The 15002-nt window shown below is 44.9% G+C and overlaps 1 protein-coding gene across 5 annotated transcripts in view; it reads right to left on the reverse strand.

Moving 5' to 3' along the window:
• BORCS5 (BLOC-1 related complex subunit 5) overlaps positions 1-14957 on the reverse strand; it is a 62678-nt gene extending 47721 nt beyond the window's left edge. For all 5 annotated transcript variants that reach the window (XR_004691726.3, XR_009557656.2, XR_015949952.1 and 2 more), the window contains exons 1-2: positions 14772-14957; positions 10901-11044 (exon numbers count right to left, since the gene is read on the reverse strand). Coding sequence is in view for 1 of the 5 variants with exons in the window: in XM_035102252.3 (XP_034958143.1) it covers positions 10901-11044; positions 14772-14829 (202 nt within the window). In the remaining 4 variants the exon portion in view is untranslated. The remainder of the gene's footprint in view (positions 1-10900; positions 11045-14771) is intronic.
• Positions 14958-15002: the final 45 nt, after the last annotated feature.

Below are 15002 nucleotides of genomic sequence, written 5' to 3' on the forward strand. Positions count from 1 at the left end.
CAACGGGGATACGTTTTGACTTCAGCAGCAGACCGAAAAGCCAGCATCTTTTCACATCTTGTACAAGTTGTTGCACTCTTAAGTTTCTAACACCATTAACAGTTTTTAACACAAGAGCTGCTTTATCTTATTTTTTGCCCCCTTTGCAACTAACAGAGTCCTGGGAGAGGAGGAAGTTTATCTGAATCAGAGGAAGCACTTAAAGTTTTGCAACATCATTTTGACACTGTCTTCATCTATCCCTTCATTCCCTCACAATGTCACCTTATAGAACCATAGAATTGGAAGGGACCACAAGGGTTATCTGGTCCAAACACTACAATGAGGAAATCTTTGACCCAATGTGGGGCTCGAACCCACGACCAAGCTCTACTGCTATATTGCCTGAGCTATCCCAGGCCATGTCATCATACTGCATGGGAGGGCTGGAAATGTTACCTGAGTGGTCCCACTATCAGCCCATTTCAAACGGCACTGTTTCATTGCCATTATAGCCTTTGCATTATGGCCTTTGCATGCAGCTGCATGGAAGCCAATATTCAATGGTGCAATGCCCTATGGCAAGGGACCCCCAACAATTCAAAATGTTTTTAGATTAGGAATGTCATCAATGGATGTTTGCTTGTTTTAATTGACCCATTCTTTAAGATGCAGAATCAAATCATATATAAGAAAATGGAAGCTGTGTTTGGAAATATTTAGAATTCACAAAATATCTAGGAAACTACAGAAATGCAATGTATGTATCTTGCAAATGGTCAAGATTCACATGGCTTGGTATATGCCTTGAAAATAGTTTTGCAGCTTCAAACTTCTGAGGTTGGTATGGCTGCATTTTTAATAGCTTTGTTAATAATCCTTTGAACTGGAGGTTTTCTTAGATTTTTTTTAACTTGCCTTTACTGCTTTTCCCTAGCAGCAATTTGTGTGCCAGACAAACTTTTTATATAGTCAGCCACCTGATTAAGTGGCTCCATCTACTCAAGCTTCTAGGAATATGTGGCGTGTATTTTTACCCTGATTATGATTAAGCTCTGCCTTTGGTTGTCTCATGACATCTGGGGATAAAAGAACCTGGGAGACACCAGCCACACATTCCACTCTGGACACCACGGCACAATGTCCAGACTGGACAGCATTCTGCTCACACAAGGCCTGACCCCCCCCTGGTAGAAACAACAAACACTGGTAACATTAAAACCACAGACCACGCCCCAGTGGAAGGTCCCCTCAAAATAGGAGTCCTTCAGACTCATCCTAACCACAAACCAACTACAGTGGAACCTCGGTTTATGAACACCTCGGTTTATGAATTTTCAGTTTATGAACACCGCGGACCCGTCTGGAACGGATTAATTCATTTTCCATTACTTTCAATGGGAAAGTTCGCTTCAGTTTATGAACGCTTCAGTTTATGAACAGACTTCCAGAACCAATTACACCCATGCTTCAGTTTATGAACGCTTCAGTTTAAGTACTCCGCGGACGCATCTGGAACGGATTAATCCACTTTCCATTACTTTCAATGGGAAAGTTCGCTTCAGTTTATGAACGCTTCAGTTTATGAACACCGCGGACCCATCTGGAACGGATTAATTCATTTTCCATTACTTTCAATGGGAAAGTTCGCTTCAGTTTATGAACGCTTCAGTTTATGAACAGACTTCCGGAACCAATTGTGTTCATAAACCGAGGTACCACTGTACTGTATCTAGAGAGAGTCAATTGAAAACTCTCCAAAACAACGATGTGGGCAACATTACAACCCCCCTCCTGAAAGCGGTCGTCAGAGGAACCTGAATACAGTAAAGGAGAGGGCATCCCTTAAAAAAAGAAAAGAAAAGAAACCTCCTCAAAAATTGGTAAATTGGAACAAGACATTACGACCCTCTCATCACACTACAAAAAACAGGAGCAAAAAAAACTTAAGCTCATAGAACTCCTTAAACTTTTACAACAAAAAAGAAGGAAAATTGACTCTATAAATTAATAAAACAAAGATTAACATCCTATACTCTTTTACGCTTTTACGAATATGGAGGGAAGAACTCCAGACTATTAGCAAATAGATGCAGGGAAAAAAATCACTCAAAACAAGAATACACTGTGTCACTAAAAAAGACTGTAATATAACATCCTCCAGCAAAGAAATAACCTCAGAATTTGCTGGATTTTATGCCAACCTATACACCTCCCGCAACCCAACTGAACAAGAAATCAGAAGATTCCTAACAGGGCTAACCATAATAAAAAAATTCCTTCAGTAGCACCTTAAAGACCAACTAAGTTTATATTTTGGTATGAGCTTTCGTGTGCATGCACACTTCTTCAGATACACTAGAAACAGAAGTGTCAGACCCTATATACAGAGGGTGGTGGGGGTGGGTGGGAATGGGTGATGGGCTGATGGGAGTGGTAAACCTGTAGATGGCTGTTAATGGCTGCTGATGGCTGCAATTAGTCCTGGGCTGAGGTGCTAAAGAAAGCTTGATCATGCATAATGAGATAAGAATCCGATGTCTTTATTCATCCCAGGTGCTTCCATGGTTTTAAGCTTGGTAATGATTTCCAATTCAGCAACTTCTCTTTCCAGTCTGTTCCTGAAATTTCTCTGTAATAAAACAGCTGCTTTGAGATCTTGTACAGAATGTCCTGGGAGATTGAAGTGTTCTCCTACTGGTTTTTCAGTCTTATGGTTCCTGATGTCAGATTTATGTCCATTTATCTTTTGGCGTAGGGTTTGGCCTGTTTGTCCAATATAGAGAGCTGAAGGGCACCGTTGGCATTTGATGGCATACACAATGTTAGAAGATGAGCAATTAAATAGTCCTGAGATGGTATGTTGGATGTTGTTGGGGCCAGTAATGGTGTTGTCCGGGTGTATGTGGCAGCAAAGTTGGCATCTGGGTTTATTGCAGGCTCTGGTACCGGTGTCCATGTTAAGTCTGGTGGTTGTATTATTGTGGGTGAGGAGTTGTTTAAGATTGGGTGGCTGTCTGTAGGCAATGAAAGGTCTTCCTCCCAGAGCTTGAGAAAGGGAGCTATCATTGTCCAGGAGAGGCTGTAGATCTCTGATGATGCGTTGTACTGTTTTAACTTGGGAGCTGTATCTGATGACTAGTGGTGTTCTGTTATTTTCTTTTTTGGGTCTGTCTTGCAGCAGGTTCTCCCTAGGTATCAGTCTGGCTCTGTTGATCTGTTGTTTAACTTCATCAGGTGGATATTTTAGTTCTAAAAAGGTTAGTTTAGTTCTAAAAAGGGCTAACCATGTCAACCTTATCTTCAGAGGAACAAGAATTCATGGAGAGCCCTATCACCCCAGAGGAAATAGACGGTATTCAAAAACCTGAAACCACACAAAGCCCCAGCTCCGGATGGCTGTACAGCAGAATTCTACAAAAAAAGATCAAAGAACCCCTGATGACCCGCCTATTCAATGACATCATAAAAGGGGGCCCCATACCCAAACCTGGGCCTCTTCCAAAATAGTATCTATCCCCAAAACACTCAAAGACAGCCTCAAAATAGACTCATAGTGCCCAATCTCATTAAGAAACCAAGACTGCAAGATATTCACATCAATCCTGCCTAACTGCCTCAAAATCTTCCTACACAAACGTATCGCCCCAGAGGAGGCAGGCTTTGCCCCAGGAGGAAACTCCTGAATCTGATAGAACACAGCAAAAGGACCAAACTCCCACTGACAATCAGGTCCCTAGACATCTTTAAAGCCTTTGATTGCTTAGAATTGAAATATCTATTAGCAGTATTAATAACATGGCCCCAACTTTCTACAAATTTACTCCCAAGCCTCAGCAAAATGCAGAATTAACAATATGGACTCCTATCCCAGGCATCCCCAAACTGCGGCCCTCCAGATGTTTTGGCCTATAACTCCCATGTTCCCTAGCTAACAGGACCAGTGGTCAGGGATGATGGGAACTGTAGGCCAAAAGATCTGGAGGGACGAAGTTTGGGGGTGCCTGTCCTATACCATAGCAATCCAATTCATCTTGGCCCTGGAACCCCTTGCAATCCGACTCCGAGCAGCCCCAGATATCAAGGTGTGGAAATAAAAGGTAGAACCTATAAACTAGGGTTGCAGGTCAACCTGATGGTCACAACACCAGACCCCATAAACACAGCAACTCAACACATCCGCAATGGTGTCGGGCCTACAAGTAAACTTTGCAAAATCTGAGGTCATGTGCTTCAACCCCCCCACCCCCCACATACCCAAAAGGAATTCACCAATATCACAAAGATAAAACTTTGCCGCACCAAATTCAGGTACCTGGGGTTCAAATAAGAAACCTGAACTAATTATACCTCCACAATTACAAGCCCTTGTGGCAACAAATCAACAGTGACTTGAGGAAATGGAACAATACCAACTTCACCCTCTCAGACAAAATAGGCATGATCAAAGTGATAACCCTCCCAAGGGTTTTGTTTTCCCCAAAATAAGACACTGTCTTATATTTTTTCCCTCAAAAAGACACACTATGGCTTATTTTTTTGGGGGTGGTGGTGGTGTCTTATTCCAGCGGGAAGGGCTCCGCGCGGCACGACATGGCTGAAGGCAGCGAGCTTTTGCCGGGAGGTGCCACGTCCATGTCTTATTTTCGGGGTATGGCTTATATTGCAGAAATGCATAGAAATCCTGCTCTGGCTTATTTTATGGGTATGTCTTATTTTCGGGGAAACAGGGTAAGTATGCCACATAATCCTGAATATTCTAGAAGACGAGACAAAACCATAGCTGTCAAGTTCTCCCTTTTTAAAGGGAAATTCCCTTATGCTGAATAGGCTTCCTCGCGAGAAAAGGGAAAACTTGACAACTATGGACGAAACAATGGGTCCACATGGAGAGAGACACCATTGAAAACAGCCCCACAACAGCATACCCATTTCTCCAAGACAAACTAAAGAAAATCCCCACAACACTGAACAGGTTCACATAGGAAGTGAAAAGTAGGCAAACTACCCCCCCCCCAGTAACCCGCTGGCCTATCGCCCACTATTCCAACACACAGCGCAAAACCTCCAGATACACACCTGGCAAGCCAAAGGCCTACACTGCCTAAAACACAAGAAATACAAGAGGGGACACCCAAATTCCTTGGCTAACACACCATCAACTACACACCTTCAGAATGAATCCAGCAGTAAAATCAGCCGCCACTGGGCCCTTGACCACCTTTGAAAACCTCCTTCTGACAGCAGAGGGACACGGCAAAGGGATGGTATCCACAATATACAAAATACTGCTCCAATCAAAGAACAATGGAAGCACAACATAGGCTGTGAAATTAACCCCACCCAATGGACTAGAATGTGGTCTAAACCTCCCTTTAAGTCCATATCAGGCTATTACCCCTCTACTATCGTCCATGCTGGGTTGCTCAACCTTTGCTACTGTGTCCTTTCTTTTAGCAGATCAAGATGATCAGATGACAGCAAAAACTGCAAGGTTTTTAGCGGGGGCAATTAGAATAAGATCTATTATTTGATTATTGATGTAAACCCCCCAAATGTATTTTCCATTGTTAAGTTTTTACCTCTATCTTCAGTACATTTTATTTTATTTTATTGTTATGGCTAGTGGCTGATGCAAATAATGATTCTATCTAATCTCCATGTCAGCCAAAAGGGAACTTACTCTGAAACTCACCTACAGGTGGTACTTAACACCATGGAAACTGGTGCGGATACGACCAGGAACCTCACCAACAAAAAACCTCTCCCCAGTCCTAGACTGACACTCCAACCACTACCTCCACCCCTGGATTATAAGGCGACTGGGCGTATTAGACGACCCCCTAATTTTCAAGTTAAAATATAGAGTTTTGGATATAATCGCCAGGGAGGGGAGGCTGTCTTCTCCAGCACTCAAGTCTGCAGCAAGGGAAATGGTGGATTTTGGTTTTTTTTAGTTATTAAGAGGGGAAAAGAAGCCATAGGGAGGAGAGAGGAGAGATAAATAGAGAGGCAGAGAATCTAGGGGGAAAAGAAGCCAGAGAGAGGAGGGAGAGGCAAAAAAATGAGGGGAAAAGAAACCAGAGAGAGAGAGAGAGAGAGAGAGAGAGAGAGAGAGAGAGAGAGAGAGAGAGAGAGAGAGAGATGCAGATAATCGAGGGGGAAAGAAGCCATAGAGAGGAGAGAGATAGAGAGGCAGAGAATCGAGGGGGGGGGGGAAAGCCATAGAGAGGAGAAAAGATTTTCCTGGGTTCAAAAGCCGTCTTATACGCCGGAATATACGGTATTCTAAGGAATTGTGGGCTAGACGTTTCTTAAAAGAAATAAAGTAAGCATGTCACATTGTCTCGGCATTTGTCCAGTTTGACCAGTCCTAGGGGAGCTCTTTCTTAGCCCTGCTCCCTGATACTATGGACTGGAGACTGAATCTGGGGCCATATGCTATTATGCCACACACCAAGCGTCTCCCTCATTTCCACTCCATTTTAGAAATGACTACAAAACCAATTTTTCATGAGGGTTTAACACGGAAAGGGCTTCACTCAATCCCCACTCTAGAGCTTGCTGGTTGCTATTCTGCTGCAAACACCATGAGTCCCTACCAAATAAAATTCTTTTATTGCGTTCTGAACATCTGCTGATCTTGGGAGCATTGCAACGCACCAGAGGCAGTGAACAGTGCCCCCTGTTGGCTGCACTGGAATTGGCAAATTAAAAAGATCAACAATATCGGACCAGGCATCCCAGAAAACAATGTGGACTCACTGTATAATGTTAAGAGCTGCAGTGGTGAACTGGTTGGGGCACGTCACGACATTCCTGAAGCCTGTGTATATGAATCTCACCTTGGGCCTAGTCTTTACAGTAACTTAGGGTGAAAGTAGACCATGCCAGTTTTACAGGCCTCTTAAAAAAAAACACCTGATGCAATTAAAATAATAGTGTGGCTCTACGTCAAATGTGATCACTGTTAGGTAAGTGAAAGACTCAGGGGCAGAGATCCGGGGGGGGGGGGGAGGGAGGGAGGGAGGGAGGGAGAGAGAGAGAGAGAGAGAGAGAGAGAGAGACTTGCTGTCAGGGCTTACTCTAACTTCCCACTGACTGAGAAGGAAGATTCCTCAGAACCAAGAGGAAAATGTCTCTGCTTGGTAATGCAGCAAGAGAGCAGATGAAGAAAAAAAAAGCAAATGTGCAACAATAAAGGAAAAATGCTCAACTCACCACTTCCGATCTACGGCCAGCGCTGTCCGGCGGGGTTTGCCTCGAGCTCCAAGGCAACCCGACTTCGAGGACCCCATAGAACCCCAGATTGTGCGTTGTGGGGGCAAATGCTCAGCAGCGCCCCATTTTTCCGACTCCTCTAATACCTGGTAAGCTCTTGCAAAAGCCCCCACAAAAGTGATCATGCTCTTCTGGAGTTTATTATACAGCGGAAAGGAGCAACCAAGCATACGAAGACCCAAATTCTAGACTTTAAGAAAGCCGACTTCAGAAAACTTAGGGAAACGCTGGGTGAAAACCTATGGACAGTAATACTAAAAGGGAAGGGAGTTCATGATGGTTGGGAGTTTGTTAAAAGGGCGATATTAAAAGCACAACTTCAGGCAATACCAATGAGACGGAAACATGGAAGGTGCCTAAAGAAGCCAGGGTGGCTATCTAAAGAACTTTTAACTGAGTTAAGATTTAAAAGGGATATGTACAAAAAAATGGAAAAAGGGGGAAATCACCAGAGAGGAATTCAAACAAATAGCCAGCACGTGTAGAGACAAAGTCAGAAAAGCTAAAGCACAGAATGAACTCAGGCTTGCTAGAGAGGTTAAAAGCAACAAAAAGGGCTTTTATGGGTATGTCCGTAGCAAAAGGAAGAACAAGGAAACAGTGGGGTCACTTAGAGAAGATGGTGAAATGCGAACAGGGGACAGAGAAAGGGCAGAACTCCTCAATGCCTTCTTTGCCTCAGTCTTCTCAAAAAAAGAAAACAATGCCCAACCTGAAGAATATGGAGCAGATGATTCAGCAGGGGAAACACAGCCCAGAATAAGTAAGGAGGTAGTACAAGAATACTTGGCTAACTTAGATGTATTCAAGTCTCCAGGGCCAGATGAACTACATCCAAGAGTATTAAAAGAACTGGCAGAGTTGATTTCAGAACCACTGGCAATAATCTTTGAGAATACCTGGAGAACAGGCAAAGTTCCAGCAGACTGGAAGAGGGCAAATGTTGTCCCTATTTTCAAAAAGGGGAAAAGAGAGGACCGAAACAATTACCGCCCAGTCAGCCTGACATCAATACCAGGAAAGATTCTAGAGCAGATCATTAAGCAAACGGTCTGTGAGCACCTAGAAAGAAACTCTGTGATCACTAAAAGTCAGCATGGGTTCCTGAAAAATAAGTCATGTCAGACTAATCTGATCTCATTTTTTGACAGAATTACAAGCCTGGTAGATGAAGGGAATGCTGTGGATATAGCCTATCTTGATTTCAGCAAGGCCTTTGACAAGGTGCCCCATAATATTCTTGTAAAGAAGCTGGTAAAATGTGGGCTAGACAATGCTACCATTCAGTGGATTTGTAAGTGGCTGACTGACCAAACTCAATGGCTCCTCTTCATCTTGGAGAGAAGTGACTAGTGGGGTGCAACAGGGTTCTGTCTTGGGCCCAGCCTTATTCAACATCTTTATCAATGACTTGGATGATGGGCTTGAGGGAATCCTGAGCAAGTTTGCAGACGACACCAAATTGGGTGGGGTGGCTAATACCCCAGAGGACAGGATCACACTTCAGAATAACCTTAACAGATTAGACAACTGCTCCAAAGCAAACAAGATGAATTTTAACAAGGAGAAATGTAAAGTACTACACTTGGGCAAAAAAAAAATGAAAGACACAAATACAGGATGGGTGACACCTGGCTTGAGAGCAGTACATGTGAAAAGGATCTAGGAGTCTTGGTAGACCACAGACTTGACATGAGTCAGCAGTGTGATGCAGCAGCTAAAAAAGCCAATGCTATTCTGGGCTGCATCAAGAGGAGTATAGCATCTAGATCAAGGGAAGTAATACTACCACTGTATTCTGCTCTGGTCAGACCTCACCTGGAGTACTGTGTCCAGTTCTGGGCACCACAGTTCAAGAAGGATACTGACAAGCTGGAACGTGTCCAGAAGAGGGCAACCAAAATGGTCAAAGGCTTGGAAACGATGCCTTATGAGGAACGGCTTAGGGAGCTGGTTATGTTTAGCCTGGAGAAGAGAAGGTTAAGGGGTGATATGATAGCCATGCTCAAATATATAAAAGGATGTCATATAGAGGAGGGTGAAAGGTTGTTTTCTGCTGCTCCAGAGAAGCGGACACGGAGCAATGGATTCAAACTACAAGAAAGAAGCTTCCACCTAAACATTAGGAAGAACTTCCTGACAGTAAGAGCTGTTCAACAGTGGAATTACTGCCAAGAAGTGTTGCGGTGCCTTGTCGCGGGCAACACTGGCCTCTGTCCCTCTTTCCTTCCCACCCTCCTCCAATGCCCTCTTGCATGTCTGCCTCCCAAAGGCTTCTGTGGTTGTTTGTTGCAGCAGCCCTGGCTACAAGCTCCCCAGTGGGCGAGGGAGTCCGGCCAGCCAGTCCACCAGCCCTTGCTGTTGGGAATGGACAGACAAGTGGGAGGCTGGGCAGGCAGGCAGGCAGGCAGGCAGGCGGGCGGGCGCTGCGCTGGCCTTTCTTCTGCTTGCTGTGTACAAAGCCTGCCTGGGAGCTGAGTGCCCAGTGCTGAAGGGGAGCCTTTACACCATGCAGGCCCGGCAGTACCTTCTGCTGCCACTGCTGCCTCCCTAGGTCAAGGGCTGGCCTCACATTCACCTTTGGCCAGTCTCCATTGGGCCACTAAGGCTGGGGGCATCCTCTTCCTGGCCCCTGTGGGGCAGTGTGAGGAGGCACCTGACTTTGGGGCGGGGGGGGGAGGCAGCTCAGAGACCAGGAGCAGCAGCTATGGCTGCCCGGAGGACTTCCACACCATTTTCAAAAAGCAAATCCTGGTCTTTTAAGATCCCCCTTCTTTGGCATGGAGAAAACTGGAAAACTGCCCTTTTATTCACCAATGTCCAGATCAAGATGAAGTTGAAAGAGTGCAGAAGCAAGCATGCAGGGAGTCCCGGCACCCAAAAATCAAGAGCAACATTTACTGAATTTACTGTCAGATTATGAACAAAGGGATGCCTAATCTGAGATAATGGGAATCAAAATACCATTTTAAGTAAAGCACTACTGTTTCCCAGTTTATTCCTAGGCCAGGGGTGGGAATCCTCATGCCTAGGTTCCAAATGCAGCCCTCTAGGCCTCTGTCTGGTCCAAAGAATTCTCCCCAAGGCTATACCTCCCTGCTCAGCAACACACCTTTTCCCCAGATCTATTTTGCACCCTCCTGGAGGGATTTTGCCTAACTAGAATGTGTCCTTGGACTCCAATAATACCTCCTTCTTGCCTTGATAAACAGAGGAGTGTGTGAGTGTGTGTGTGTAGAAACTGTACATTCATTGCTCCCCGCCCAATCTTGCCTGTGGACCCACCTGCCACTTGCATCCTGGGTCCACCAAAGGTTCTCCACCCTTATCCCAATCTCCCATAACATTCATCTCTTCACACTGCAGAACAAAATGACTCAACAGAACTAGAAGCCCAAATACAACTGCTTTCTGGACAAACTACAAACAACTAGATTTAACACATCAATACATTAAAACATGTTTATGTTTTGCCCAATTCTCTCTACCACTTTATATAAGGCAAGGGGACTCAGCAATGCAGGACAAAACAAATGAGAAGAGTAAAATGGGATCATCAAAAATCGTCACTGTTATGAACCAGGAGGCTCAAAGGGGAATGGGGGGGGGCAGACCTAGGAACCTTATTTTCTTATCTTACCTTTCAGAAGGGGTTGGAAAGTGGGGATTTCCTGCAACTTAATCACATCTGGGTCATTGCTGACATTCCGCGAAGACTGCGTCCCTTGTGCCACCACCACAATATCATCCATTTTAGCTCGTTGCTTGGCTGGTGAAGGAGATGCTGGGGAAAATATCCAGACAAGTATAAGGAAGCACAAAGCACACCTACCGTATGATTACCCTTCATCTGGTACCAGCAAAAAAGGATGACTTAACAGCGTGTTGTCGTAAAGCACACTCAATTATTGTGATAGAAAGATCCACTGGCCTGGTTTGCACATAATTTGAAGCCATAGTCTACAACAGACCACAGCTTATTGTAAATGTGAAACATGCCAGTGCAGTGTTCATTCACACGCTAAGCCATAGAGAGGAAGCAACCAGACCTCTGACATAATGCTACATGCACTTCTCCCAAACAAACCACAAGTGATACCGGTAAGTCAAGAACAGACCTTGGCTTACCACTTGTAAGCAGAATGAAAAGTGATAGGGCCGGCAGATATCAGAGGAGAGAGTACCAGTTCAGGCTGCAGATCAGGGATGCCATTTTTGAATGCTCCCCCATAAACAAAACGCTTGCACACTGGGGGCAATGCTCCTAGAACAGCCTCCTTTTCCTTTCCGCATGATCTGTTCGTTCGTAGCAAATAATTTAAAAAATGTGAGTTTCACAAGTTTGTTTCACTGCTGCACACAAAGTTAGCTGTTGGGATGGGATGCGGATCACTGGCTTGGAGTGTGAGAGCAGATTAAACACGTCCTACAAGGCAAGCCTTGTCATGGCAAAGGGGCTTAAATAACTTAGAGACGTTATGTTTTGACCAAACGTGATCCACCTGGAGGAGGAACCGGCAAGCCACTCCAGTATCCCTGCCAAGAAAACTCTATGGACAAAGACAACAGGCATATAAAAGTTATGATGCTGGAAGATGAGCCCTTCAGGTCGGAAGGCATCCAACATGCTACTGAGGAAGAGTGGAGGACAAGTACAAGTAGTGCCTGATCACCTCATCTGTCTCCTGAGAAATCTCTATGTGGGACAAGAAGCTACAGTTAGAACTGGATATGGAACAACTGATTGGTTCAAAATTGGGAAAGGAGTACGACAAGGTTGTATATTGTCTCCCTGCTTATTTAACTTATATGCAGAATTCATCATGCAAAAAGCTGGAGTAGATGAATCCCAAACTGGAATTAAGATTGCCGGAAGAAATATCAACAACCTCAGATATGCAGATGACACAACCTTGATGGCAGAAAGTGAGGAGGAATTAAAAACGTTTTAATGGGGGTGAAAGAGGAGAGCGCAAAATATGGTCTGAAGCTCAACATCAAAAAAACCAAGATCATGGCCACTGGTCCCATCACCTCCTGGCAAATAGAAGGGGAAGAAATGGAGGCAGTGAGAGATTTTACTTTCTTGGGCTCCTTGATCACCGCAGATGGTGACAGCAGTCACGAAATTAAAAGACTCCGAGATTCCCTGGCACTGTGAGGGAGGGGGGAGCCATGAGAGCGCCGCGGACCCCCGAAAGAGCCCCAGATTGAGCGTTCTGGGGACGTGGGGACTCAGCTGCACCTTTTCCTGTTTCCTCTGCTCCCCGGCAAGCCCTATTAAGGGAGCCGAGAGTGGAGACATGGTGCCTTGAGTTGAACTGCTACCCTCACAGTGTGAAGCTCCGTGCTGGCAGCTTGTGGAGCGGTGGATTTTTCCAAATTAAAGGATTTGAAGAGATTGGACACCATGAGTAAAGAAAAAGAGCTTTTAAAAGGGGAAAGAATTGGCCATGGGAGGAGATCCAAAAAGAAAGTCAATCTCATCCATTGAGAGAATGGAGACGCAGTTAATTTGCCCAAAGCCGGAAAGACTGACAAAAATTGGACTTAAAACCTTTCCCCTAAGACAGGGTAAAAGGAGAAAGGGTTGAATCCAGCAAAATCCCTGTAGAAATTTTTATTTTGGACTGGGGGAAGCCCCCCTGGAAGCTGGAGTCGGGTCCCTGGAGGGATCAGCAAGTTGCCATTATGACATCACAATAGGAAGGAATTTCACAATAGGAAGGGTCTGGAACTGTAAATATTGAAGAGTGCAAAATATTCGGCTGGGAAAAACAAGTTTTGACATTGCTCTTTTCATAAATGGACATAAGAGCTTTAAGTTATGAAGAAGAATTAAAAATGTCAGTTTGCTACCAGTTCAGACATAATTTTTGTTTTTGAAGTCTGGAAATACGAACTGCGCCACTTCCTGCTTTGCAATCTGTGCTGTTCCTGTGAAACCTGAGATGAACCACCACCAGTCCTGGACAATGCAATTCAATTTAAAGAAGAGGAAAATACATGGAACGTTGTGCCCCCTGTGGGAGGGAGGGAACAAGATTCATGCTTGATTCAAAGATTTCTCAAAGAAGAACCAGTGTGGAATAATGCCCTCCCAGTGAGAGGGGGAGCAGGATACATACTGGGGTCAGGGTCTATGGGAACTAAAAATTGAGATAGGGCTGAAAAGTGGAAACGTACAGTAGTAGGATGGTATTGTGTAACAGCCAGAGAATTGGGGAGGCAGCAGGGGATGAAGAACGTAGAGTGGTGGATAGGCGGTGATAGAGTGGGAGACTGGGAGTGGGGTGAAAAGTAATAATGGACGATATTTTTTTACTGATTAAGATGGTCTGAAACTGCAACGACTTATGGAACTGGCTGACTTATCTGGGAGACCCTGAGTCAAGGGGGGGGGCTGAATTAGATTTAAGTGTTTAAATGTTATTAGGACATAAGTAATATCTGAATTTATGGAAAAGATTTTGGGAATAAACTTCAGCCTAAGGGGCGAAATATGATAGATGGATGGGAAAATAGATTTAGATCTGGATTAATGGATGAATTATAGGTTAAGGACAGTTGATGTTTTTTAGAATAGAAAATGTTGAGAGATTATAATATGAAAAACTGCCTAATGTGGACTTAAAAATGGACCCAATGTGGGGGGGAATCGAGGAAGTCCACAATGTTAAGCAAAAATGTCAGAATGTTTTCTTTTTTATGTTTTCTTTTTGTTTTTGGTCTTTTGTTTTGTGATTTTTTGTGATTTTTTTGTATTTTGTAGCATTTGAAAATGAATAAATATCATTTGGGGGGGGATGCCTGCTTCTTGGGAGAAAAGCAATGACAAACCTAGACAGCATCTTAAAAAGCAGAGACATCACCTTGCTGACAAAGGTCTGTATAGTTAAAGCTATGGTTTTCCCCAATAGTGATGTATGGAAGTGAGAGCTGGACCATAAAGAAGGCTGATCGCCGAAGAATTGATGCTTTTGAATTATGTTGCTGGAGGAGACTCTTGAGAGTCCCATGGACTGCAAGAAGATCAAACCTATCCATTCTTAAGGAAATCAGCCCTGGAAGGACAGATCGTGAAGCTGAGGCTCCAATACTTTGGCCACCTCATGAGAAGAGAAGAATCCTTGGAAAAGACCCTGATGTTGGGAAAGATTGAGGGCACTAGGAGAAGGGGACGACAGAGGACGAGATGGTTGGACAGTGTTCTCGAAGCTACGAACATGAGTTTGACCAAACTGCGGGAGGCAGTGGAAGACAGGAGTGCCTGGCGTGCTCTGGTCCATGGGGTCACGAAGAGTCGGACACGACTAAACAACCACAACAAGCGTTCAACCTTTCTCCCTAGCCTTTCTCCAGTTTTGTACCGCGGAGCATTCATGTGAAGCAGCCCAGCCTCTGCGCAGACTGGAGAGGCGCAGCTCATGCGCACGCGCTCCACATTAAAGAGCACCCAAAGCAAACGTTCCAACGAAACCCCCCAAGTGTGAGGGAAAGGGCGCGCCCACCTGAAGTGTTTGAGTCGGGATGCCGGTTTTCGGCATCTGCGCTCTGCTCGGCGCCCATAGCGAGAGATGCCAGGAAGGAGAAGGAGCGCGCGCCGCGGCTCCCCAGGCCAAGCTCCGGCAAAGGCCTCTCTCGCTGCCGCGGCAATGCCTCTTCTTGCACGCCTCCAACAGACACTTCCGCCTCTCAGCAAGGAGACTGTTTCGGTTCCGGGTCAGGAGAAAGCCTCGCCC

Source organism: Zootoca vivipara, chromosome 5 (genome assembly GCF_965207765.1).
Source record: "Zootoca vivipara chromosome 5, rZooViv2.hap1.1, whole genome shotgun sequence".
NCBI lineage: Eukaryota > Metazoa > Chordata > Lepidosauria > Squamata > Lacertidae > Zootoca > Zootoca vivipara.